The 25048-nt window shown below is 48.2% G+C and overlaps 1 protein-coding gene across 5 annotated transcripts in view; it reads left to right on the top strand.

Moving 5' to 3' along the window:
- Ptk2b (protein tyrosine kinase 2 beta) overlaps positions 1 to 25048 on the top strand; it is a 130306-nt gene that overhangs the window by 95516 nt on the left and 9742 nt on the right. For 3 of the 5 annotated variants that reach the window (XM_006988767.4, XM_076545241.1, XM_076545242.1), the window contains exons 6-24: positions 8230 to 8292; positions 8483 to 8537; positions 8944 to 9084; positions 9348 to 9422; positions 9948 to 10049; positions 10940 to 11057; positions 11483 to 11522; positions 11923 to 11969; positions 12823 to 12873; positions 13279 to 13376; positions 14138 to 14222; positions 14551 to 14651; positions 14920 to 15035; positions 16023 to 16123; positions 16277 to 16366; positions 17147 to 17351; positions 19819 to 19927; positions 21302 to 21367; positions 23502 to 23627. In XM_006988767.4, the coding sequence (XP_006988829.1) occupies positions 8230 to 8292; positions 8483 to 8537; positions 8944 to 9084; positions 9348 to 9422; positions 9948 to 10049; positions 10940 to 11057; positions 11483 to 11522; positions 11923 to 11969; positions 12823 to 12873; positions 13279 to 13376; positions 14138 to 14222; positions 14551 to 14651; positions 14920 to 15035; positions 16023 to 16123; positions 16277 to 16366; positions 17147 to 17351; positions 19819 to 19927; positions 21302 to 21367; positions 23502 to 23627 (1789 nt within the window). Of the gene's footprint in view, positions 1 to 8229; positions 8293 to 8482; positions 8538 to 8943; positions 9085 to 9347; positions 9423 to 9947; positions 10050 to 10939; positions 11058 to 11482; positions 11523 to 11922; positions 11970 to 12822; positions 12874 to 13278; positions 13377 to 14137; positions 14223 to 14550; positions 14652 to 14919; positions 15036 to 16022; positions 16124 to 16276; positions 16367 to 17146; positions 17352 to 19818; positions 19928 to 21301; positions 21368 to 21541; positions 21951 to 23501; positions 23628 to 25048 lie in introns of those variants that run through there. The other 2 variants (XM_076545243.1, XM_006988766.4) reach the window with 2 other exon arrangements.

The following is a 25048-nucleotide window of genomic DNA, read 5'->3' as shown; positions in this document are numbered from 1 at the left end:
GAAAAAATAACATAGCCTTTCCTGGCTTAAAAATGTATGACATGAGCATAAGACAGGAGACTGTTGACATCAAGCCTCAGGGGACCAGGTTCCTGTTGAGAAGAATTGGGCTGGCTGGGAAGAACAAAGAGTCTAAAGTGGGATGCCTGAACAGGACTCTTAAGTTTTCACTTGCTGTGCTGCTCTTGACAAGTTACTTAACCTCTCTGTGCCCTGATTTCTTCATCCTTAAAAACAAGAATGATGTTAGCAATAACAGTCTTGGAGGGCTGTTAGGAAACATGAGTTTTTAGTTGATATATTTACAGTCTTTAAAACAAGGACAGGGACAGATGTGTTCTAGAATTCGTTGTTTATTCACTGAATGTGTAAGGGGTCTGGGATCTGGAGAGTCCCAAAGAGAGGGTGAGGGGCCAGGAGGAGGTCCTAGGCCCTGGCAGGCACCCAAAGGGTGGCCAGGATGGAAGAGAACTGTGCGAGGGAGAGCAGGTAGCCTACCTCTGTCTTTGTACCAAGTGGGCAGGCTGGAGCCCCTTCTTATTACTCTTAATTATAGTTGTGGTACAGGATTTCATGTGTGCCAGGCATGTGCTCTAGCACCGGAAGAGACCCCTGGGCCCCAGTCTACTCATTTTTGTTATCTAGAGAAGTTGTAGGTCCACAGTAAAGATGAGCAGAAGGCACAGGGATTTCTCATGACTCCTGGGACCCGAACATACACAGCTTTCCTGACTGTGAGCGTCCCTCAGGAGCAGTGTGGTTCCTACGGTCGATGATTATCCACACATGCACCTGTGCCCCCCAAAGCCCACAGCTCACATCAAGGTTTGCCTCAGTGTCACACACTCTGAGTGTGGACAAAGGCGTGTGGCCACTATCGAAACGCCACGCGGGAGTTTCACTGCTTTGAACAACGGCTTGCCTCTCCCTCCCGGGCCAACACTCATCTTTTTAGTGTCGTCATGGCGTTGCCTTTCTCAGACTGTCACACAGCTGAAATGATAGCCAACTGACATTGATTTGTTTGTTATTTATAGAGGAGTTCTTTATAGACGCCAAATGCATCACTTTGTGTAAATATCCTACTACAAGTTAAAATATGAAGTTCATGGGGCCATATGCTAGGAATTAGTCAGAAAGACCAACTAACTTATCTTCTTTGACCTGAGGCTACCAGGAATATTTCCCATACCTAGCGCAACAACTGAATTTTCTGAACCGAAGAATCATGGTGAATGTGTCACCCAGGATTTGCTAGGGAGTGACTGACAGGTTAAGATTAGGATTAGAGAAAGAATACTCACCTTGCTTTGATTCAGAAGGAACTTATCCTTGTGGTTAACCTATAAATGTTGATAGCAAGTTAACATTTTTATTACTGCCAACTGGGTTTGGCGTGTCTTTATTTTCTTTATTCCTGGGGATTGAGGGTAGATCTGTCATAAGTCTGCACCGGCCCATAGACTACTGCCATCTAGCGTTTGCTTCTCAGAATTGCAGGCTCAGCCTGGGGAGGCACTCTAAGCAGATCTCAGCACAGGGCCCCTGGGGAGAGCAGGGTCTCTAAGGACCCTCCAGACCTCCGAATGATGCATGATGGATCCAAACATTGGAAACATAGGACTGAAGCACATTCGAGTTATTAGAAACTTCTGTCCATGGTGATTCTATGGCCAGTTTGCAGGGCACAGAAGAAAAGGGCCATCAGGGACAGAAGGAGTGAGCTATGAAAACTGCATGTCAGGAGACTAGGGCTATCTGAGCCTCCTTTTCCTAATTCAATACTATTCTAGTCACTGCTTTCCGAAACATTCTAAAAACGCTGCTGGTTTGGGGTCTCATCCCAACACGTGTTTGCCCTTTTGCTTAGCAGAATGTTTTCACTTCTGGCACAGGGTCCTTATGTATCTCAAGTCACTGTGAAACTCACTATGTGTCCGAGGACAACCTTGAATTCCTGATCCTCCTCCCTCTACCTCCAAAGTGCAGGGATAACAGGGGTGCAGTGCACCACTATACCCAGGCCAAAGCTCCTCAAAAATACTGCTCAAATGTTTTGTATACATATTTCTTTTATCACAAATCTCAAATCCCATTCATTCATTCATTCCACAAAGGACTGTATCCCCAAAGTGACCTTAAGGGACCACACTCACTTGCTCCGGGAGGACAGTCTCTTCGTAGGATTCATCCACTCTGACTGGCATACTCTTTCATTTTCCTCTTCAGCCTGAGAAAGACTCCATTTTTAAGTTTTGTTTTTGATTGACACATCATAATTATCTGCATTCATCAACATATACGGTTTCTTTATGGTAAGAACGTCCACAGTCCTTTCCTGTTGCCTTTGGAATATTACATTGTTATTAGTTTCAGTTACCCCACTGTGCAGCAGAGCGCACAGCTGATTTCTCTTCTCACACTTTACCATTACAAGGTGGTCAAGGTGGGGGGTAAACGCTTTCTGTATTTGGGCAACTTCTTTAAATTGTGTAAGTCGGTTCTACATGCCCAGCTTTATCTGCAGAGGGGATTTTAAAGTGGGTCTAGGAAGCATTTATTTAAGGAAATGATCATCCACTCCTCCTGATGAGCCAGCCCAAGAGTCTCTCCATCTTGAAGGCTTTTCTGTCCCCCTGCCTTGGCTCATGTATCTTCCCACCAGCTAGACTGTGACATCTGCCAGAGCCTCGACTTTAGGTTAGTAGTTCTGTCTATGCTGGCAAATAAAAGCTTTAGTGACTTGGTGTCTTAGTTTTTTTAATCTTTTGCAGTCTCAAATCCCATCCCTGGGGTATACCTTATCCAACAAAGCCACACCTCTTTATCCTTTCCAAACAGTTCCACCAACTGGAGACCAAGTATTCAAACATGTGAGCCCATGGGAACCATTCTTATTCAAAATACCACATTTCTGTCCTCAGTCCCCATAGGCTTGTGGTCATATCACAGTGCAAAATGCACTTAGTCCAACTTCAAACGTCCCCATAATCTATTACACTTTCAACACAGTTTAAAAGTTCAGAGTCTTCTGAGACTCAAGGCACTCTTTTAACTGTAACCACATATAAAATAAAAAAGCAAATGACACACTTCCAACATATGATGGAACTGAATATACATTACCATTCCAAACTGGAGGAAAGGGGGCACCGTGAGGAAATATTGGACCAAAGCAAGACTGAAAACCAGCGGGGCAAACTCCAAATCTTGTCGCTCTGTGTCTGATGTCAGAGGGCCTAGCTGGCTCTACCCCTCTGGATCTGCTGACTACAGCATGCTTCTCTCCCTTGGGCTGTTTCCACTCCCCGTATGCCGCTCTCCCTGACAGATTCTCATGGCTCTCAAATCTCCAATATGTTGGGATCTCCAGAGCAATCCGGCTTCACTTTCATAGCTTCATGCAGTGGCTTTCCAGTGCCTCCATGCAGGACTCCCACACTACACACCTGGCTTCAGTGGCTTTCCTTAACCGTGGAGGAAGATTCCACAGCCCCTCCACTCACGTGTCCTTCACGACTCTGAGTCCAGGACCGTGTGGACAGCACTGCCAAGTCTGGCTTCCGGTGTGGATAGACCCTCGCCCCTTGAACCACATCTGCAAGAGATCTCCTTTATTGTTGCTTTTCAGTGGCAGAAAATTCCTCAGACCTTTCCTTTTTACAAGTTGGAAGCTGAGCTATGTGCGGTCTTCCCAGAGAATAAAGAGCATGAAATCTCTTTATTCGATTTCATGTCAGGCCTCTCCTTAGCTCTTTCAGTACAAGCATTGGCTTCAACGTTAAGTTTCCTGGTCCTCTTTTTCTCTTTAAACCGTATATTGTGTATTTCTTTTTGCCCTGCTTGCTCCTTGTCATTGCAGATCTGCATGAGACTGCTTACTAAGAACCATGTGACAGAGTCAATATTAGGCTGTCTTGAAATCTCCTCTACCAAGGAAATTAATCCAATACTTTTTCATTTAACCTCAGGCAGATTTCTAGGACAAGGGAAGAAAGCAACCTCATTTTTTTTGTCGAAATATCGTAAGAATGGTCTCTAGCCACATTGCCAATATTGTTCTCCTCTGAAACCTCTTGAGCTGGTGGTCTTCTATGGTCCACATGGCTCTCAGCACTATGGTCTTCCAAGCTCCTGCTAGGATGGCCCATTAGGCTTCACTTAAAGCATCCAACTGCTTTCCTAGTTCAAAGTCCTAACATTTCCCACATTCCTCCAAAAAGCAGCATCGTTAGGCCTGTCATAACAATACTCCATTTCTAATACCAACTTAGTTTGACTTAGTTTTTTTTTTTTAATTTCTGTGATGAAACACCATGATCAAGACAACTAATAAAAGAAAGCATTTAATTTGGGCTTATAGTTTCAGAGGGCTTGCAGTTAAGTCCAGGAACAGCTGAGAACTCACACCTTGATCCACATTCACAAGGCAGAGAGAACACTGGGAATGTTGAGAGTCTTTTGAAACCTCAAAGCCTGCCTCCGGTGACACACCTCCTCCAACAAAACCACACCTCCCAGTCCTTCCCAAACAGTTCCACCAACTGAGGACCAAGTATTCAAACATATGAACCTATGGGGACCATTATCAAACCACCGCATATGGTAATGCAGAAAGAACTAAAATCCTCTTTTTCGGTTCCTTGACAATCAGCATTTGTACTGTTAGAACACAGCTGTGTGAAGCAAGCCAGGGTGTGCATTACCTCGGGCACATGTTGTAGCTCACTCAGTCCACAGTAAGTGTGAACATCCACACAGTCTAGAACAGTAAAGTGGCAATTAACGAGGTAATCCCATGTAGTTTATCTGGTAGTTAAAAGAGGTTTATTTCGGAGTAACTTATAACCAGTAAAGAGGTTGGTTACAGGATCCAGGAGAGGTGAGATGCAGTCCAGTGTGGTTCTCTGGAGAACTTTGACTTGGTCTGCAATGCAGCATCCAGGATCATGAGGAGCCAAGAGAGAGTTGGCACGTACACATCTCAGGTCTTAAGGGGGTCCCCTGTCTTGGCCATGCCCCAGGGGCAGGTCACAGGCAGCTGTGGCAGTTACCTGCTGCCTCACTAGGGGCAGTGCTTCAAGGTCAAAGCTGCAACAGCTACCCACCACAGAACAGTCCTGGGAGGTTTGCTCTGAGGTTTTCTAGGGATGTGATAGAAGCAGGTATCACTAGCTTGGGAAACTTTTAAAGCTGCCATGATTGACCCTAGAACTTAACCACAGGGAACCTTAGACAGGTGGTGGAGGCACCCTGGACATGCCCCTTATATCTCATAGTTAAAGCTCCTCCTACTACCCAGCCATCCTGTGATTTCCAAGTTTTCAGACCTGCCCTACATAAGCTCCCCCCGCCTCTCAGGACCTGCTCTATCCAGAGAGAAGTGGAGGAGGGGAAGAGCCATGGTGTTTCATTTCCTGAGTGCTCTCCTCATTTAGGGACATTCAGGGCTGGGTAATTTCTTGTCATGATGAGCTCTACATGTATCCACACTCTAGTACACATCTCCAGATGTGGTCAGCACCATGTGGAGCAACAAAAAGCAGCCCCAGACACAGATAAGTGTTCCAGGCTGTGGAGGATAGTGTCAAGTGGCCCCCATTGAGGACACTTGAGCCCATGCAAGGCTATACAACGAGAATTTGTTTAGTAAATTAAACATATATAGCACAACTACAGATTTTAGTTTAGGCTAGTTTTGAGGCAGGGACTCACTCTGTAGCCCAGGCTCACCTGGAGCACATTATATAGTTCAGGCTAGCCCCAGACTTTTGACACTTTTGCTACATGCTAAGATTCTAGGTATAACCATATTCTTTGTTTCATTTCCTGGCTTCCTTTCATTTGACATGTTTTTAAGACTTTCTACCTTTTTTCTTTGCTTGGAAAAAGGTAGGCTAGAGGTATATTCCAATATTGTTAACTAGAATTCAGTAATATTCCCCAGGCAATGATGAATTGTCCCCACCACACCATACTCAGCCAAACATGCCCCTTGTTGATTAAGAAAAATAAAAAGAGAGATCTTTAATTTTCTACCCTACTGCATCCCATCCCACGGCATTTTAAACACATTCAATGTGGAGGCTCCTATTGCACTGAACCTTTCTCACTATGGACCCATTCTCCAATCTGTCTCTTCCTTTGTGTCTCTTTTTTCTTCTATGTCAAACAGTGAAAACAAATGCAGATAGTGGCCTGGTGTGTGTGTGTGTGTGTGTGTGTGTGTGTGTGTGTGTGTGTGTGTGTAAGGTGGAAGAGGACCTTACATAAATGACTTCTGCGTGAAGTTTATATAACAACATTTCCTTCATATATATGACATCGAAGAAAGGAGTTAACCTTAGTCTTCATAGCCCCAGGGGATCACTAAGAGGAAGGAACAGGGCAGTCCATGAAGTACACATGTAATGGTGGATAGACTTCCTCTGAAGACCATGACCTTGGGACGTTTACGTAGCCACTGGTCTCCCGACACTCATTATCTTAATTTTTTTCATGTAAACAAGTAATACTAACTTAATATGGAATGCTGAGAACATGCAGGAAAGATAAAGAAAAAAAAAACCTCCCTAAAAGTGTCTAAAATTTACTTAAGCAGGGGTGACCTTGTCAATAGGCAATTCTATTCAGAAGGTTGGTTTTCTACCATTAATATTAATATCCATCAAGAGGTAACCGTTTCTATTGCTTTGTAGTATATTTGAGAGTATACTCAAAGGTACTGAGTCTTAAAAACTGTTAAGGACGGGGCAGTCCATGTTGGATGTTGGAGGCGGAACATGTTTCTCCTGTGATTCATGGTGTAGTTGTTTTTTTCTTTGCCCAGAGTATGGAAATACTTCCTTGGAATCCTCAGTTTTTAAGCAGTGTTATTTATATTTATCTTTTAACTGATCAAGAATAAACATTGTGGGATCTGGAGAGATGTCTCAGGAACTAAGCATGCTTACTGTTCTACTGAAGAACCAAAATTCAGGTCTCTTGCCTACACTGAGCCCCTCACAGAGACCTATAAACTCTAGCTGCAAGGGATCTGGCGCCCTCTTCTGGCCTCCATAGGCAACAGTGTGCACGCATGCACATGCTAGCACACGCATAGACACAAATCTTAAAATAAATATTCTAGACAAATAAAGCATGAGGCTAGAGTATTTCTATGTTCCGGTTAGCTAAGTTCACTGTTCCAGAATCCTGAGTACCACCTGACTGCTTGCAGTGTTACTGCAGAAGTATCTCCAGGTATCTGTGGCCATCTTTGTTAAGGGGACCTGAGTGACTATAATGTCAGATCAAGAGTAGGACAAAGTCTACAATAGCTGATGATTGATTCCTAGTCACAGTGGCCTTGACAGTGTAGGAAGTCTGGTGTACTTGAGGGCATTGTCTATTTCATTTCATATTAAAAACCGAAATTGCTACAAATAAGCTCTTATCATAATTTATACTATTATACTCTGTATTATTATTTATAGTGCAGTATTTGTTACTTTATATAGCCATAATACATAGTATATATAGTCATATAGAATATGTTATTATATAGATGCATTTCTTAAAGATGGGAAATTTTTACATTATCTAGCAATAGGATTATTAATTATTTTCATTTTTTCCTGTGAGTTCTAAAGTTTTATATGTACTACAGTTAATTATCTAGATGGAAATGCAAACATATACACCCACACTGGAAGGTGATGTCCCTGAACTGAAAGCATGAGGACCAGCTGCCCTAGATTATTTGGTTTTAGACAGGTTATATGCACACATGCATATGGAGGGGTGTGTAAGAGGTCATCTTATTGGAGTCACTTCTCTCCTATCATATGTCCTGGGGACCACATATGGGTCTTCAGGCTTGGTGGCAAGTGCCACTACCCTCAGAGCCCAAGGGTTGTTTGTTTTTACTGATGCTGATAGAACTTTTTTCTCACTTGGTTACATCATTGTGAAACCCAAGGGCTAGAACCCCAAAGCACAAGGCTAGAGTCTCCAAGGAATGAAGTTCATGGGCTTCCTCTTTTCTTGCAGTTTCATGAATATCTGGTTTTATTACTCGTTGAATCTTGCCCTCCTCCCCCTGAACCCCCCACCCCCTGCTCCCGTGGTCCCTACATCTGGTAGAGAAAGGTGCTTGAAGGTCAACACATGGAACTAGATGTCCTTCTCTGAGGGTTTTGCCCTCCAGCTATCCAGCCTTCCTTAAGCCATGTCTCCCTCTCTCCCCAGGAGATTCTTCAAGGACATGCCTCACAATGCGTTGGACAAAAAGTCCAATTTTGAACTCCTGGAGTAAGTTCTATGTCCAACATAGCTTCCCCCACCCCTTCCCCAGTGTCCTGCTGTCCTGTCCACCTGTCCATCTCCCCAGCCCAGAGCCCTAGGACCCCGGTTCCCTGGTCTCCAAGCCTTCTCACCTCCTTTTGGTTGGTCAGAAGTCCAGTGTGTGTGTCGAATGCGGCTTCTGTTTCCCTTCTTTCAGAAAAGAAGTGGGTTTGGACCTGTTTTTCCCAAAGCAGATGCAGGAAAACTTAAAGGTGAGGGAAGCAGAGGGGAAGGAATCCAGTGAGCCCTGCTCGGTATCTGTCCTGGGATAAGAACCAGAGGGATGGGAAGAGGAGAATCTATGGCCTTGGGCTACCTGACATAAGGCAGCTGATGCATGTGATAGACCCTCCGGGCCTAGGGATCAGGATGAGGTGCACCTGGCTCCAGACTGCCTTAGAGGCTTGATTCATTTTATGACCTGGCTCATGGGAGTCCATGTCTCCTGCCTTCCGTCCCAGGGTTAGGGTGAGCTTCCGCAGAGACAGTTGTGAGCTTTAGGGAATGCGTGTGGGCTTCTGTGGCGGTGGGGACCCATGTGGCAGCAGTGGGCAGCCTCTCCACAAGACCCTAAGGCAGGAACCTGAACTGACTCAGCACTGCCCAACCCCCTCCCAGCCTAAGCAGTTCCGGAAGATGATCCAGCAGACCTTCCAGCAGTATGCATCACTCCGGGAGGAAGAGTGTGTTATGAAGTTCTTCAATACCCTGGCAGGCTTTGCCAACATCGACCAAGAGACCTACCGCTGCGAACTCATTGTAATGGCCTCTTCTTCTTCTTCACTTCACCCCGCCTGACCTCCAGGCCTCTGGGATGGGACTCCAGGGGTCCAGTGTAGGGGGGGAAAGAGGAAGGTGGGTGAGATAGAAAAGCGATGGGAAGAGGTGAACTGTACAGTGGAGTTTAAAATGAGAGGGCTGGAGAGATGGTGGTGTGAGTCTACTTTAATGAGATGTTCTTCAAGTTTCTGAATAGGGCTGGGCGGTACGGGAAACCGACCCCCTTTCTCCTTTTATTCCAGCAAGGATGGAACATTACCGTGGATCTAGTCATTGGCCCTAAAGGCATCCGTCAGCTGACTAGTCAAGATACAAAGGTAGAGAGAGCCCAAGAGCGAGTCTCACTTCGCTCCGGCTCAGAGGTCTTTCCCTCTTCCCTGGCTCCTCTTCCGCCTCCCCATCAGCTCTTCTCCCCATCCCCCACTGCTCAGGGCAGACTTTATAGGCCATGCCCTTGGTGTGGATTCGTTGAGAGGATCTGGGGATAGCAGCATGTGTCAGATGGGTCATTACTGACCATGCTGCTGCTGCGCAAAGTAGGGGGAAGAGTGAGAGAGTGAGAGAGTGCTGTTGCTAAGGAAGAGCCTCTCCCAGGACTCCCTGGGAACCTGGGCTCAGTTCGGGCTCTACCGCCAATTTGACATAGGCTCTTGGCAAGAGGACCTTCTTCCTCTTCCCCAATGTGAACATCTTGGGCTTCTGAGATGGACCTTCCAGCCTCACTCTCTCCATCCTCCAAAGAGACTCCCTGCTCTCCACCCCTCATTCTCACCCCCATCTTGGCCGAAGTCTTTGATCAGATCCTGGGGTTGAATGGTCTTCAATTCTCTTCTCTTTCGCAGCCCACCTGCCTGGCTGAGTTCAAGCAGATCAAGTCTATCAGGTGCCTCCCATTGGAAGAGGGCCAGGCCGTCTTGCAACTGGGCATCGAGGGTGCCCCCCAGGTGAGCATCTCTGGGGGACCTGGGAGCTCTGTGGGTGAGATTTATTCAATTCAGCCTATCCAAGTCCAGCAGGGACTAGAGATTCTCTGTTGACGGATCTTATTAAGAAAACTGCACCCATGACTGGCAAGATAAAGGCACCTACCACCGCGCCCAATAATCTAAATTCAATCCCCTGGCCCCAGCCCATGTAGTGGAAGGAGAGAAATGACTTGTATGAATTGTCCTCTGGCCACTGTGTTCACACAGTAACGACTTTGTGTCCTCTCTTCTCCACACCCTAATAAATAAATAAGTATAAACCAAAAAATAAAACTCTACCCAATATCCAAACAAGGTTCTATGATAATGATAAGATTGAAAGAAACATGAAAATTATTTCTTTATTTTCAGGAAAGAAGTAGAAAAGGCTTTAGGGTAGGTAGAGGCAGCTGAAAATAAGGTACAGAGCAGAAGTCAAACATTTAGCAAATCAGCAATGATTTAGAAATCAAGATCTGAGGGACCTGGGGGCTTTTTTGTAGTTAGAAATATGAACGAGACCTCAGACCATCAAACATTTGTCTCTCCTCTTAGCAGCCTGTGCTGAGCCCCCAGTCTTATTCAATTCCCGCTTCTTAGTTTCTGTAAAAACATAAGGTCTTGTGCTGTCTGCTCAGAGATCAGAATAAGGGTGACCCAGACTTGGCCTTGCGAAAAAGAGGGCCGGGTAGGCAGTGGCAGGAATGGCCAGTGTGCCCCCTGGTGGCTGTCTCTCACAACACACACAGTACTCCGGAAAGGTGTGGGCGGAATCCCACCGAGGTAGGGCCAGGTCCTGTAACCTCCCAGTGGGATGGATTCAAGCTGAGGCTCTGCTTTCTCACCGGTGGCTGGCCTCTTCTCTGCAGTCTTTGTCCATCAAAACCTCGTCCCTGGCAGAGGCTGAGAACATGGCTGACCTCATCGATGGCTACTGCAGGCTGCAGGGAGAACATAAAGGCTCTCTCATCATGAATGCCAAGAAAGGTGGGTTTCTCTTTGGAGATAGAACAGCCTAGAGGTGGAGGGCAGAGGGAACATCAGGCGTTGGCCCTTAAGTGGAAGCAAAGATCTGGGGAGTCTGAGGAGGTGCTGAGTCAGTTCTGGGTGCTCAACTACGGGAAGTAACTTTTGGAGGAGCTGTGCTTGCAGTCGCTGGCATACATATCAGAGCTTTTGCTAGCATGTGGCTGGCTGTTCTGTGTGACCCTGATCGGGGACCAGTCAGGAAATGGGCAAGGCTGGAGCATGTGATATGGGCAGGAGGAAGTTCACAAGGAGGGTTCTAGTGCCAGCCCAAGTAGTTTCCACTGGGGTGCTGACTGACAACCTTAGAAGCAGGCTCCCATCCGCCACCCATTCAGGCCCGCGTGAGGCCGGTTCTAACCCTCCCTCCCACTGTTTTCCGCTAGATGGAGAGAAAAGAAACAGCCTGCCTCAGATCCCCACACTGTGAGTATGAGAGGGACGCCAGGCTAGAGACAGAAGCTCAGACTCGACGGGCTAGGGCTGGAAGAGCATGCAGTGAAGGCTCACTTCCTTTGTCTCTGAGAGAATGCCTGAGTGTCAGCCTTTCAGTGTGGTGTGCGGTCCTTCCCGGTCCACACCCATGGGAATGTTCCCTGTTCCACCTGGTGCCGTCTTAAGAAATCGGCTTCTGTCTTTCCTTCCACCCTTACCCTTTGGGGTCCTGGGCTACACCCCCAGCTCACTGACAGTCAGGTTGACTGCTTTTCAAGATCCAGCCAGTGCCGGGTGGTGGGATGGATGGGGGTAGAGGGAGGCTGGCTGAGGGGAGCGTTGCGGGGCTCTGAGGTCAGCCAGCTCCCTGCCCTCTTACCTTCTCCTGCAGAAACCTGGAAGCTCGGCGGTCCCACCTCTCAGAAAGCTGTAGCATAGGTAAGCATGCTCACTGTAGCCTTGGCCTCTGCCCCTCCCTCATGCTTCCCCAGTGCCTCGGCTCCCTCTCCTGATGTTGCCAAGCCTTCTCTCCAAGTCACAGTGAACCACCTTCCCCGTCACTTCTCAATGATGGCTCAAAAATACCATCCGGGGCTGGCCTCGAACTCAGAGACCCACCCTCCTCAACCTCCTGAGCGCTGGTATTAAAGGTGTGCACCACCATCACCTGGCAGAATAGTTTGTACCATGCTACTGTGTTGATCTTGGTCACTTTTCATGGCACAAACATAATGGGCTGAATGACTCAAAACCAGTCATTTATTTCTCCCATGCTCTGGAGACAGGCAAGTCCAGTCTCTGCGGATTCTGTCTGGGGAGGCCCTCTTCTGGGTTTGCCTCCTTGCTGTGTGGTCACTCAGTAGAAAGAGCAAGCTTTAGCAGCTCTTCCTCGTCTTCTTTTAAGAACACTAATTTATATTAAGAGTCCCTGCCTCATGATGTCATCTAAAACTCATCACTTCCCAGAGACCCACACCAGTCATCATTCTGTAGGGTAGGACTGCAGCATATGGATATGGGTGGAGACGAAAACATCAAGTTAATAAGAGAGTCAAATGGGTGATGTGTTACTTGAAATAATAAAACCACGGGAGTAAGCATGGACTCAAGCTGAGGTGTCTCCAGCAATGTGGCTTTCTTGAATCCTGAGACAGGAGCCTGGACTGGTCAGCATGACCCAGCCCTCACTCACTCCTTTGACTGCCCTGGCTTCCAGGTAGGAGCCATGGCCTATTTCCTGGCTGTGTCCAGTAAAGACACCTGGCCCACGGGCCCCTTTCTGTCGTTACAGAATCAGACATCTATGCAGAGATTCCCGATGAGACCCTGCGAAGGCCAGGAGGTAGGTTCTTGAAGAGTCTGTGACCCCACCCACCATGGTGACCACAGTCAGGGCCCCCAGGAAGTGACATCATGAAGACTCCTGGGACACCTCAGGGGAACCTTTATTCTCATCTACATGTGCTCTGACAGAGAAAGCCTGAGGGACGCTTGGTTTGAAAGATTCTACACTGATTGGCCTTAAGTGGGCCTGTGTAGCTCAGTGAGGACCTTAAGAATGTAGACCCAAGAAGCAGGGAACAGGGTGATAGATCTCCCTGGATCTAAGACAATGGAACAAGTCAGATGCTGTTTCCCAGCTAAGCCCTGGGATCTTTGCTGTTGAATACTCAGTTCTCCCTGGGGAGACCAACTGGACTCAGGATTCTGAGACACCCCCACCCCTCCGTTTTCTCCCTCTGTTCAGGTCCACAGTATGGTGTTGCCCGTGAAGATGTAGTTCTTAACCGTATTCTTGGTGAAGGCTTCTTCGGGGAGGTCTACGAAGGGGTCTACACCAATCATGTGAGTCCCAGGCTCTTTTCTGGCACCCCTCATCTGTCTGTCTGTCTGAAGGGTGAGAGAGGAGTTGGGTCATAGGTAGCAGCTGACTGATACACAGTGGGTCCTCATTCACATGGCCTAGGACTATTTCTGGAGCACCCAGGGAGTGAAGGGAATGATCCATTCCCAGAACTGGGGAGCGGTGTCCTCGGGGTAGAAACAGTGGGCTCTGAGTCTTGTCGGGAATTGAAGGGGGGTAAGTGGCGTAAGATGCAGTTAGAGCGAGTCCTGAGTGAATCCAGCAGGATTGGTGTCCAGGTCACTGAAGCCTGGGTGAGCCTTGCCTACCTATGTGGTTATGCTTTGGCAGGCTGGAGAAGGCCGAGCCCAGTGAGAGTGGTGTGGTTGAGAGCCGACGCTATAGACAAAGAAGGAGCCCCTGTGTGTTCTGCGCATGCCTGCTTGCTTCGGGCAGATCATGTGACTTGTATCCTCACCTGGACACAGGGAAAGAGCTTTCTGGTCGCTGAAGCCCTTTCTAGTTCTGACACAGAACGATCCAGAAGGGAGGGAAAGAGGAGGAGAGCATGAAAAGAGATAGAAAAATAGGGTGTGGGGGGATGGGGGGGTTGGGGGGGACAGGGATGAGGTGCCATGGAAGGGCCGCTCTATTTGCCTTCCCTAGGGCGGTAGCCAAATCTGCGGTGGCCGTGCTGAGGGTAGGGAAAGAACACTTTCTCCTGAGAAGCACGAGAGTCCCTGAACATACTCTTCTATTGCAGAAAGGAGAAAAAATTAACGTGGCCGTCAAGACCTGCAAGAAAGACTGCACCCTGGACAATAAGGAGAAGTTCATGAGTGAGGCAGGTAGGCATCCCCCGGGGAGAGCCCCCGAGATGTTCCAGCACTCAAAGATGAGGGGGCTGGGAAGGAGCGAGTGCAAACAATAACGGGAGCCCAACCCCCCACACTCCTGATTGTAAAAGGACTCTTGTCCCATATTTCACAGTTGGGGCAGGAAACTGAATTGCTCATATGCATATACTTATATGTCTGGGGATGGGTTTGTAGCTTGGTGGTAGGACACTTACCTGGTATGCGAGAGGCCATGTTTGATCCTCAGCAGTGAGGTGGGGGTGGGGAAATACTTTCTGTATGACCTTTGACCTGCTCCACCACCCTTGCCGCCATGCAGTGATCATGAAGAATCTTGACCACCCCCACATAGTGAAGCTGATTGGCATCATTGAAGAGGAACCCACGTGGATCGTCATGGAACTGTATCCTCACGGGGAGGTGAGCTCAGCGGCCAGATGAGGAGCCCCGGGTGACAGCTGGGCTGCTGTTGAACAGGGGATGGAAGGCATTTTATAGCAAGGGATCTTTACAGCTTCCTGCCTTCTATATTTAGCTGTTAGGTGGAGGAAATGGCCAAAACATATTGTCACCTTTGAATTTGTCCCCTAAAGGGAAGGAGGGGTCAAGTGGCTATTGGTAGCCCTGTGCCTTGGTGCCACATTGGGGCACAATGAGTGATTCTGATGGCATGTCTCTCTTCCGGCAGCTGGGTCACTACCTGGAACGAAACAAAAGCTCCCTGAAGGTCCCCACCCTGGTCCTGTACTCTCTACAGATATGCAAAGCCATGGCCTATCTCGAGAGCATCAACTGTGTACACAGGTAAGAACAGCATGAGACTGCATGGTCTGTGCCTGGCAACCAAGAGTACTCAGCACTCAGCACCTGGGTAGTCTCCATGAAACATTTCCTCACCTGGAGAGTTAAAATGTCCTAGGGTACTGAGAGGAAGTCCAAAGTCTGAAGTCTCAGTGGAGCTTTGTGCCTTCGGGCCAGTGCTGGAGAGGGCTGCGCTTGCCCAGCGCTCCATCTCCTTTGCCCCGCCCACTGGGTGACACACGACCTAGGAAGAAGTGGGCTAGAGAAGTGTCCAGAACTTCATAGGGTCTGTCACTCTCCATCCTAGTTCCCCGATATCCCTGACCCACCAGCCACTTTAACTATGACTGTCGCTGGCTCTTCCCCACTCTCCACCAGGCTTTGTTCTCGCTCCCTTGAGAACATGAGCCCCAAGGAGACCACGCTGGGGGTGCTCACCGCGCCACTGACATGGCCTGTGTAGCTTTGAGCGTGATTCTGTGCCAAGCCATGTAGGAGATACAAACAAACATTCCCTCGTGCGTCCAGTGAGTCCCGTGGAGCACCCACTCAGTACCGGCCCGTGTTCTAGAACGTGGGACAAAGTCCTGATCAAGAGAAATAAGAATCCTTTTCTTTGGAAAGCTCACAGTTCAGAGCGCGAGGGTCAAATGTGAGACGCACACGGCCTGGGGCCAAGGCACTGTGGTCATAGGGTTGTTTCCTTTATTTATCTGAAGGTGGGTGTTTAAAACCGTCTTTTGAAACAGCAGGAAGTGGCCTCACCTGTGAGAAGCAAGTGGGCCATTGGGGGTTGGTGGTAACAGTAAGGGTACAGGTGGCCCATGCCAACAGGCACTCCTCAAGGAGAGCCAGATGTCTACGAGTTTCAGGAGTTATGATCTCTTCCCGGCAGAAGCCTGCTGGAATGTTCCTTCAGGCTGATGCCTGGTTCTCCTCCCTCGTACCAGAGTCCCGGGGCCTCATGCTAGCCTTCAATCCTTCTTTCAGGGATATCGCTGTCCGGAACATTCTGGTGGCCTCTCCTGAGTGCGTGAAGCTGGGGGACTTCGGGCTCTCCCGGTACATCGAGGATGAGGACTATTACAAAGGTAAGGACTTGCTATATATGTAGAATTCAAAATCCCAGAGCAAGGAGGCCGGAGGGTCAGGCAGCCTAGGCCAGTGGTCTTGGGAGAGCAGGAATGCAATTCCGGCTCTTACATCCCTAAATAATTCCTACAAACCTCTTTGTCCGCACAAAGCCTCTGTGACTCGTCTCCCCATCAAGTGGATGTCCCCTGAGTCCATCAACTTCCGCCGCTTCACAACTGCCAGTGATGTCTGGATGTTTGGTGAGTGGAGATTCAGGGGGGCCCGTGATCTAGGCTGGAGGCCAGCGCAGGGAGCAAGGGTCTTCCATGTGCTCCTCAGGTCCCAGGGCCACTGAGAAGTCCCAAAGGTAGAGAGTCAGTGGAGAGCAGAAGTAACATGGGCTAAGGCCTGGTTGGGACAAACTGGGCTTGTCTCCCTTGTAAAGACTCTTGTGACAAGCATGTGTACTACATCTACCATCGCTAAGGACTATATGGGAAAGGCTTCAAGGAATCCTCAAAGACAATCGGCCGGTTTCTTTTGATGAGGGGGTATAAGAAGAGAGAGGACCCGGCTGGGTATGACGGACACAGCACTCCGTACATGACATATGGCCCTGCAGCTGTTTCTGGGAAATATCTTTGTTCCTCCCATTTTCCACCCAAGGAAATTAAGGCTCAGATGAGTCAAGGCTTTGTCCAAGATCCCACAGGCAACAAGTGTCAGTATGAAGTTTATAACTCCATTTGGAGAGGCTTTGCTCTCCTCACACCCCCATGAGAAAGTTCTGACAATCCAGATGTGCCCTCCTCTGGATCCCCAGAATCCCAGTAGCTCCATGGGGGAGAGTTCTAGGGAGTGTAGACCATGGTTCATATACTATAAGTATAGGCTATCGATGTCTTGGGTGGATCATTGAGGTGGGGAAGACCTCAGAGCAGAACGCTCCTCCTCCAGCTGGGACTAAGTGCCAGTGGCCAAAGCTGTCCCTGGGGAGGGCAGGTTGGTCCCTCCCCTGAGCCTTCTCCCTCTGCTCTCAGCTGTGTGCGTGTGGGAGATCCTCAGCTTTGGGAAGCAGCCTTTCTTCTGGCTTGAAAACAAGGATGTCATCGGCGTGCTGGAGAAAGGGGACAGGCTGCCCAAGCCTGACCTCTGTCCACCTGTCCTTTACACGCTCATGACTCGATGCTGGGACTATGACCCCAGTGACCGGCCCCGCTTCACGGAGCTTGTGTGCAGTCTCAGGTGAGCATATTGTGGGGCGCTATGGGAAGGGGATGTGGCTGTGGTCTCCATCCCTGTGCAGTGAGTGGGTGTCCTGCTCCCCCTTGTCAAAAGGAGAGTTCAGGTTAAAGCTGGCGACTTGACCCCCTAGTGGTGATAGGTAAAATGGAACTTATATTAGAACTCCCATCTGATCATCACAGGGAAGGTGCCCTCCCTTCTAGTAGAAGTATAATAGGTTCCAGATAGTGTCGGAGGACAGAAAGTTGAGACCAAGTTCATTGCCACATGCAAGCTCAGAGATGGGGGCATCCTGGGGTAGCCTTGTTCACTCAGATGCCTCATGTGGCAGACTACTTATGACCATGATCTTTCTTGTTCTCCCTCTCCATTTGAAATCCTTCCCAGTTATGGAAGAAAGGGGGTGCTTTTGACTTGTTATCAAGACTGTGCCCCAGAAGTTACCTGTCTGTTCTGCTTGAGGATCAGTGGCCTAAGGCTTGGATCCTTCTCATTGCCCAGCTGCTGTTTCTCCAGTGCTAGAGGTCACACTGGTGGAGGGGATGTTTTCTATCTTAGGGGTTCAGGGCTTCTTTCTTCCTGCCTACATCTCACACATGGTCCAACTTCTTTTGGTTTCCTTTAGGGTGGGGATGAATAGACCACTGTTAAGGATTCAGATAATAAATATTTGGGTTTTCAAGTCTATGCAAGTCTCTGTTGCAACTCCTTGGCTCTACCATTGCAGCCCAAAGTGCTGCTAAAGGAAGGAGCTGGCTGTGTTTGATAAAATTCCATCTGCATACACCCAAACTTGGCATTATGTTTACATGCCATAAATTTAAAAAAAAAATACAATCATGAGAAAATGTGGTAGCCTTTCTTAATTTGAAACCAGGCAAAAATAGGTAGCAGGGCAGGCTTAGCTGTGGCCATCATTTGCTGACCTCTGCCTTAATCTGACTTGCTTAATGATCTTAGATAATTTTAGCAAACATTGTGTGTGTGTGTGTGTGTGTGTGTGTGTGTGTGTGTGTGTGCATGTGCGTGCGTGCATGTGTGCGCGCATATGTGTGTGTATGTGTGTGTGTGTGTGTGTGTGTGTGTGTGTGTGTGTGTGTGTATGGGTGTGTGTGTACTGGGGATCAAACCCAGGGTTTTGCACATGTTAGGCAACTATTCTGCCACTGCACTACATTCCCAGCTCTAGTGATTTTATTTGAGGGTGAGAAAACAGGCCATAGGCAAGACAAGGCAGTTCATGCTTATAATCCCAATGCTTGAAAGTTACAGACAGTAGGGTCATGAGTTCAAGGTCATTCTCAGCACATTAAAAAAAACAGTCTGATAGGAGGCCCAAGGGAGAGGCAAAGAATGCCCAGGTGGGGATGACCCTGCATTTGTTTGTGACTTGGAGTCTCTAACACATTCTGCAAAACCACAGTCTTAGGAGGCCTGTCTGCTCCTGTCTGTCTTCCCTCTGTGACCCTTTAATTAATTCTGTACCATCTGTTGGTCCTTCACAAGGATAACTTAGGAAGCCAGAAGGTTCCAGGATTAAAAGTAATTGAAAGATGTAATCTGGGTTGGAAAAGGAGGGGTCTTGAGAACCACAGGGAGCCTTGGTCATTGCCTGTCTCTGGGTTGACACTCATTCCCACTCCTTGAAGAGACTCAGAGCCCAGAAGAACTCAGATGCCTCCTTCAGGCACAGCCTGGCAGTCCTTCCTCCAGGGTTAAGAAAGGGTCCAAATGACACTCTCCAGTCTTGTGTCAAACTTTGAGAACTTGCACAAAATGTTAGTGAACTGTCAGAATCCTTTAGACTGTCAAAAACATAGTAGGCTATGTGAACTGTGTGTGTGTGTGTGTGTGTGTGTGTGTGTGTGTGTGTGTGTATGTGTGTGTGTGTAAATTTGAAGGTACATACCACATGGTATGCACGTGACAATGTGCACTTGGTCTGTTTTCCTTTGAACACGTGGACTCGAAGACTCTGCAGTAATTCCAAGGGTCTCTGGGTTGAGATGTATCGCACTGGGACAGAAAGGAAAGACCTCACTATAGCTGAAAGTACCCTACAGCTCACAGCAAGCGACAGAGTGGGAAGCGGGAAATAGCCAGTGTTATGTTGAATCTGCGCCTGGCTCATGAACTCAGATGGGACATTGGAAATGTACACAGGGCTTGTTGCCAACAGCTGGTACAGGACATCTGGAGATGGGGAGGTTGCTCTGTGGCCAGCTTCCGCCACCTGTTGGGCTAGCTCTCTAAGGATTTCTCCCCATTGTCTATTTGTGTGACCCTCTCAAACCTTGGTGCAAGGGTGACCTCCATATCCTAATCTGTCTCAGAGAGGTCTCCAAGTCTCTCATGGAGCAGGCAGGTGGAGATGGGATCTGGTGGCTCTCTACTGATCAGGCCTCTACTGGCTTCAGTGTGCCCCCTTTGACCCTGTTTCTCTCTGTCTGCCCTGACTCCTCAACAGTGACATTTATCAGATGGAGAAGGACATTGCCATAGAGCAGGAAAGGAATGCTCGCTACAGACCCCCCAAAATATTGGAGCCCACTGCCTTTCAAGAACCCCCACCCAAGGTAAGCCAAGTCTGGGCTTCATCAGTCCTGCGGTCAAAGCAGAGCCAGGTCCCTTCGTGGCCCGACTGCCCACTCACAGCACAAGGAGCTTGCTTTTTTACAATCCTCTTTCAGTTCTGGACCCAAACCCCAACCATCCACAGGTGTCCCCTCAAGAGAAATCTGGGGCCAGCACACAGCCCGTGGGAAAGCTGGATCAAGAACTGTCCTTTAGTTCCCTGTGGAAGCCTGTGTTCTTCTAGGGATGGCAGATCAGGTGTCCACTATGATAAGGAATGGAAATGTCCTGAGCCCCTGACATTCAGTCTCTATGTCCATGCCTCAATGACAGCCTTAGGCTCAGGATCCAGGACTGTACTGCCCCACCATCACATGGTTGGGTTTCCAGAAACCAGGCCTGTGTTAGCTAGAGCTGGCAAAACAAAAAAACACAGGCAGAATGATTTAAACAACAAACATCCATCCCTCACAGTCTCTGAAATTTGGAAGTCCACAGCCCAGAAAACCTCAAATGTAGTCTCTGGTGAGGTTCTCTGGTCGCTGTTTTCCTCATCACTGTGATGAAACAACCAATGAAGACAACCTAAAGAAGAAAGGGATTATTTGAACCGTGCATTTGAGAGTAGAGTCCATCACAGCAAGGAAGGCATGGACGCCCGGGGTCACATGACATCTGCAGTCAGGAAGCAGAGAGGTGAATGCTGCTTCTGAGGTAGCCTTGTCTTTTTGTGTGGTCCAGGATCCCAGCCCACAGAATGATGACTGTATATCTAGAGTGAATCTCCTCTCAGTTAGTTTAATACAGAACCCCCCTCAAAGACGTTCCCAGAGTCTTGTCTCTGATGATTCTAGACCTGTCAAATTGACAATCAATATTAATTGTCATGGGGCCCCTTCCTAGCTCTCAGATGGCATCCTCACGTGTCATGGAAGGTGAGAGGTAATGAAAAGGACTCTCTTAGTCTACAGTACTGTTCTCATCAGGGTACTCATCCCATCATGGGATGACCTCACCCAACTCTACCTCTTCCTCAAAGACCGCAGCTCATAATACTGTCACATGGGAGTCAGGATGCCAATATACAGTCAGGTCCCGTTGGGACTGGGCACAGAGGATGAGTCCATCGCAACACCCAGTCTGGGTCAAGGCCCTTTCTCCTAGTCTCTCTCACTTGTGCTGTTCTCATCCCTTCCCATCACTAGCCATGGAACCAGTGCTCAAGGTGTGGCTGCAAAATGGATCCAGTGACAGTTTTGTTCCCATCTCTCTATTGTAAACAAACAGAACTGCCTCGGACCCGATAGTTCCTTTGGTGTGTCCTTTTTGCTGAAGGGGAGAGTCAGACTTGACAAAGCTCTGTGTTCTCTTTCTAGCCCAGCCGGCCCAAGTACAGACCCCCTCCACAGACCAACCTGCTAGCTCCCAAGCTGCAGTTCCAGGTAAATGTGTAACCAGAAGGTGGGGAGGTTTGACTCCATCCCTCCTCAAGGTCCTTCCTGACATGCCATGCCGACACCTTTGGGGTGCAGCAGCAAACACCTGCTTAGGAGGTAGAGATGCCTGGGTTGGCTCTTTCTTGGTAGCCAAGAGAGAATTTCAACTTCTATCAAAAGGACAGACATGCAGTTCTTCCGGAAGTCCTGCCTGCAGTCCAGTCCCGCCATCTGCAGTGTCTGCTGCTTCCTGTGCCTGCCTGCAGCTGCCTTCCTGTGTCCCTGGCTTCCCTGACCTCTTACCCTGAACAGAGCCTCCTGGGAAGGAATTCCAGGGTGCTGGGGATGGATGACGATCCCCGAGACTTGAGTGTCGCCCAAGGTTCTATGCAGAGGCTCTGGACAGGACCTAGGTGGCCAGTGAAAAGAGAGCAGGGACCCATCTAAGCTGTCTGCATCCGTCATTGCCAGCCTTGAATCTACCCAAGGCTGTAGCCTGTGACTCATGTAGTCCTGCCCTGTGTCATTCTCTTGCATCTGGGTGAGAGATGGCCCGGCCTCCTGCCTTTCCTTCCCCTACATCCCCTAGCACAGAGTTGTGGCTTCAAAACAGAACACCCCAAGGAACCAGTACCAATGTTAGCTCTGCTGATGCTCCTCACAGGAAGAGTGAGTCTCCCAACCATGCTTTCCTTGTCAGGGAGATGGCCCTGTGTCAAAAACAAGCCCAACCAAGAATGGAAATGTCTTGTAGGGGGTGACAATAATGCCTTTAAAACAGATATGTCAGCTGGTGAGGTGGTCCAGAGGGTAAAGGCGCTCGCTGCCAAACCCGACGACCCGAGTCTGGTCCCTGGAACCAATGTGGTGGAAGGAGAAAACCGATGTCCAGAAATTGTCCTCTGACCTCCACGATCATTATATGGCATGCATGTGAGCCGTCACACACACACACACACACACACACACACACACACACACACACACGCACGCACGCACAAAGCTAAAACAACATTTAAAATATTATATTGTTAGACTGGGGAGATGGCTTTGTGATTTTTAAACACTTGCTGTGGAAGCATGAAGGTTGGAGTTTGAGGCCTCAGAATCCACATAAACTCCAGGTGAGCACGGTGGCTGCCTGTAATTCCTGCCTTAGAAGGCAGAGATGAGGAGGCCCCAGAGCAAACTGGAGGATGTTGTGACAAGCTCGAGGTTTGACCAAGAGACCACGCCTCAGTGAATAAGGGGGAATAGTGATTAAGGATGACTCCTGACATCAATCCAGGACCTCCATGTATAGTTCAAATACATATGCACACACAATAAGTTTTTAATCAAAATAATTATACCCAAGACACACAAAATATACATATACATACATGTATATACACACACATACATGCACACACACATACACACATACAGACTTCTGGATTTTGACCCTGTGGATTCAACTAACCAATAATGGAAAATATGAAAAAAAAAAAGAAAAGAGCCAAGCCCATATCTACTTGAAATACAGATTTTTCTTGTTATTATTCCCTGAACAAGATAGTATGCCACTTACATAGGCTTTCCATAGTATTCAATATCATAAGCAATCTAGAGTACCTTACACTACATCAGAAGACAGCTGTAGATACACAAATATAACACCATTTTATGTAAAGGATTCTGTATCTACAGTGCATCCTGGAACTACACATCCCAGGGACACTGAGGGATAACTCGTGTGTGTGTGTGTGTGTGTGTGTGTGTGTGTGTGTGTGTGTGTGTGTATTCATTCATCTGCAGGCTTATCATAACCTACACCACAACTGTGAAACAAACCCCTTCCCAAAGGGTCAATGAGGTCCCACCCCTGGTCTCAGGAGATGAGTCATCAGTGAGCACCCTCCCATGCGAAGAGCATTGAGCAGGAGGAGTGGCCACAGATGAGAGGCCACATTGCTCTGCCACATCTCTTCGTCGGGGCCAGGAAAATCGCGCATCCCATTCTTTATCTGCCATGGTAGAGCAAGTCTGCATCGCCACGGTGCAAATGCGTCCTTTTTTTTGTGCTCCTGTTCGTAGCAGCTAATTGTCTACCCTCTTGCCTTGTCCCTGTGCCTTGTGCTTCTTTGCTTCTCATGAATAGGTCCCTGAGGGTCTGTGTGCCAGCTCTCCTACACTTACCAGCCCTATGGAGTATCCATCTCCTGTTAACTCGCTGCACACCCCACCTCTCCACCGGCACAATGTCTTCAAGCGCCACAGCATGCGGGTAAGAGGACTCTGCATGCTGGGTGTCAGCCTCGCCGCCGAGGAGGCTGCTGGAGGGAGGTGGCTTGGGAAGTGCTCCGTGTGTCCATGTGCCAGGCAGGCTACTGAAGGCTTCTGTGCCCTCTTCCCTTCTGCAAACACATCAGCTGGACAGGACCTGCTTTTGTCCATGCTGGTGCTGTGGCCAATGATGTCAGAACTCTCTCTCTTTCCTGAGTCCTAGGAATCAGGTACTCCAGGCAGTGCAGAGGCTTTTGGGCAGAGCATCGCAGGGCCTGGGGCTGCTGAGGAATACAGGACCCTGGAGGTCCCACCCTGTGCTGCATCCCTGACTGATTGCTTTGGTTGCTAACTCTCTCCCTGGAGAAAGACTTCATGGTGGCTTTCCCTGTTGCTTTTGTGAATGGTGCTTCTGCGTGAAGGGCAGAGGCTGGCGTGGATACTGACTCACTAGCTAGCTCCCCTGTGGCCTTGTTCTCTTCAGTGACTGCCGAGGCCCTGAAGGCTTCATGGACCAAGATGGTCAGGTCTTCTGTGCAGAGCATCTTGGCTTGTGGGCAGATGTCCACCTCCACCAACCATCTCCCTTGTGGTCAGTTGCCGTGAGCGCCTGACATATTTTCCTAAGTTATGAAACAGACCAAAACACTTAGCATTTTAGCTCTTGCTCTCTCTATATGTATATTTCAGACTCATAACTCTAAAGCTCTTTGTGGGAAAAAATGCATGTTGATTACAATACCTTTTTGAGAAACGTAGGTAATTATGTTGATATGCTTCTGCGCTGCTTATTCTTAATTTAGTAAAAATTTGAAATGAGCATAATTTAGAATTCCAGGCAGTAAGATCTGTTATGAAAGCAATTTTCCCCAAACTCACTCTGTTTTTCTCTCTTACATTAATTTAACCAATTTCTGACTTCGTATGTGCTTACCCATAATTAACCCACAGTTTTAAGCATGTGCTATAATTTAGGCAGTGTTCACTGCCCCCCACCCCTGCCCTGGACCCTTTTATTCAGAGTTAATTAAGTTTCAGAGAGCTTTGTTTAAAATGGCGTTCTTTTGGAAAGAGGCTGTTCAGTGCCTGCGAGGGGCGGTACTGCCCTTGCCCAAGCCGAGCGTCACTGCCAGGACTGTTCAGTTCCATAAAGACAGCCTGTGCAGGTCTTTTGTGCCAGGGGATTAGCAGTGATTGTCAGATGAGAACTCTGCCTGAAAGAACATAATGAATATTTCTTTAAATAAGTTTTTTTAGAAAGTTAAAAAGTATAAACTCTTTCTCATGGCATAGATGAGAAAGTATCGCTCTAGCGGTGTGCCAACAAGGGATAATAGGTTTCCCAAGAATCTCCCAAAAGCATTTCACAAAGATTCAGAGACAGGAAAAAAAAAAAGATTTCCTCTATAGCATGGCTCATCT

This window comes from Peromyscus maniculatus, chromosome 9 (genome assembly GCF_049852395.1).
Source record: "Peromyscus maniculatus bairdii isolate BWxNUB_F1_BW_parent chromosome 9, HU_Pman_BW_mat_3.1, whole genome shotgun sequence".
NCBI classification, from domain to species: domain Eukaryota; kingdom Metazoa; phylum Chordata; class Mammalia; order Rodentia; family Cricetidae; genus Peromyscus; species Peromyscus maniculatus.
Note: the sequence above shows the minus strand (reverse complement) of the source record. Positions and strands in the feature narration are given on the sequence as shown.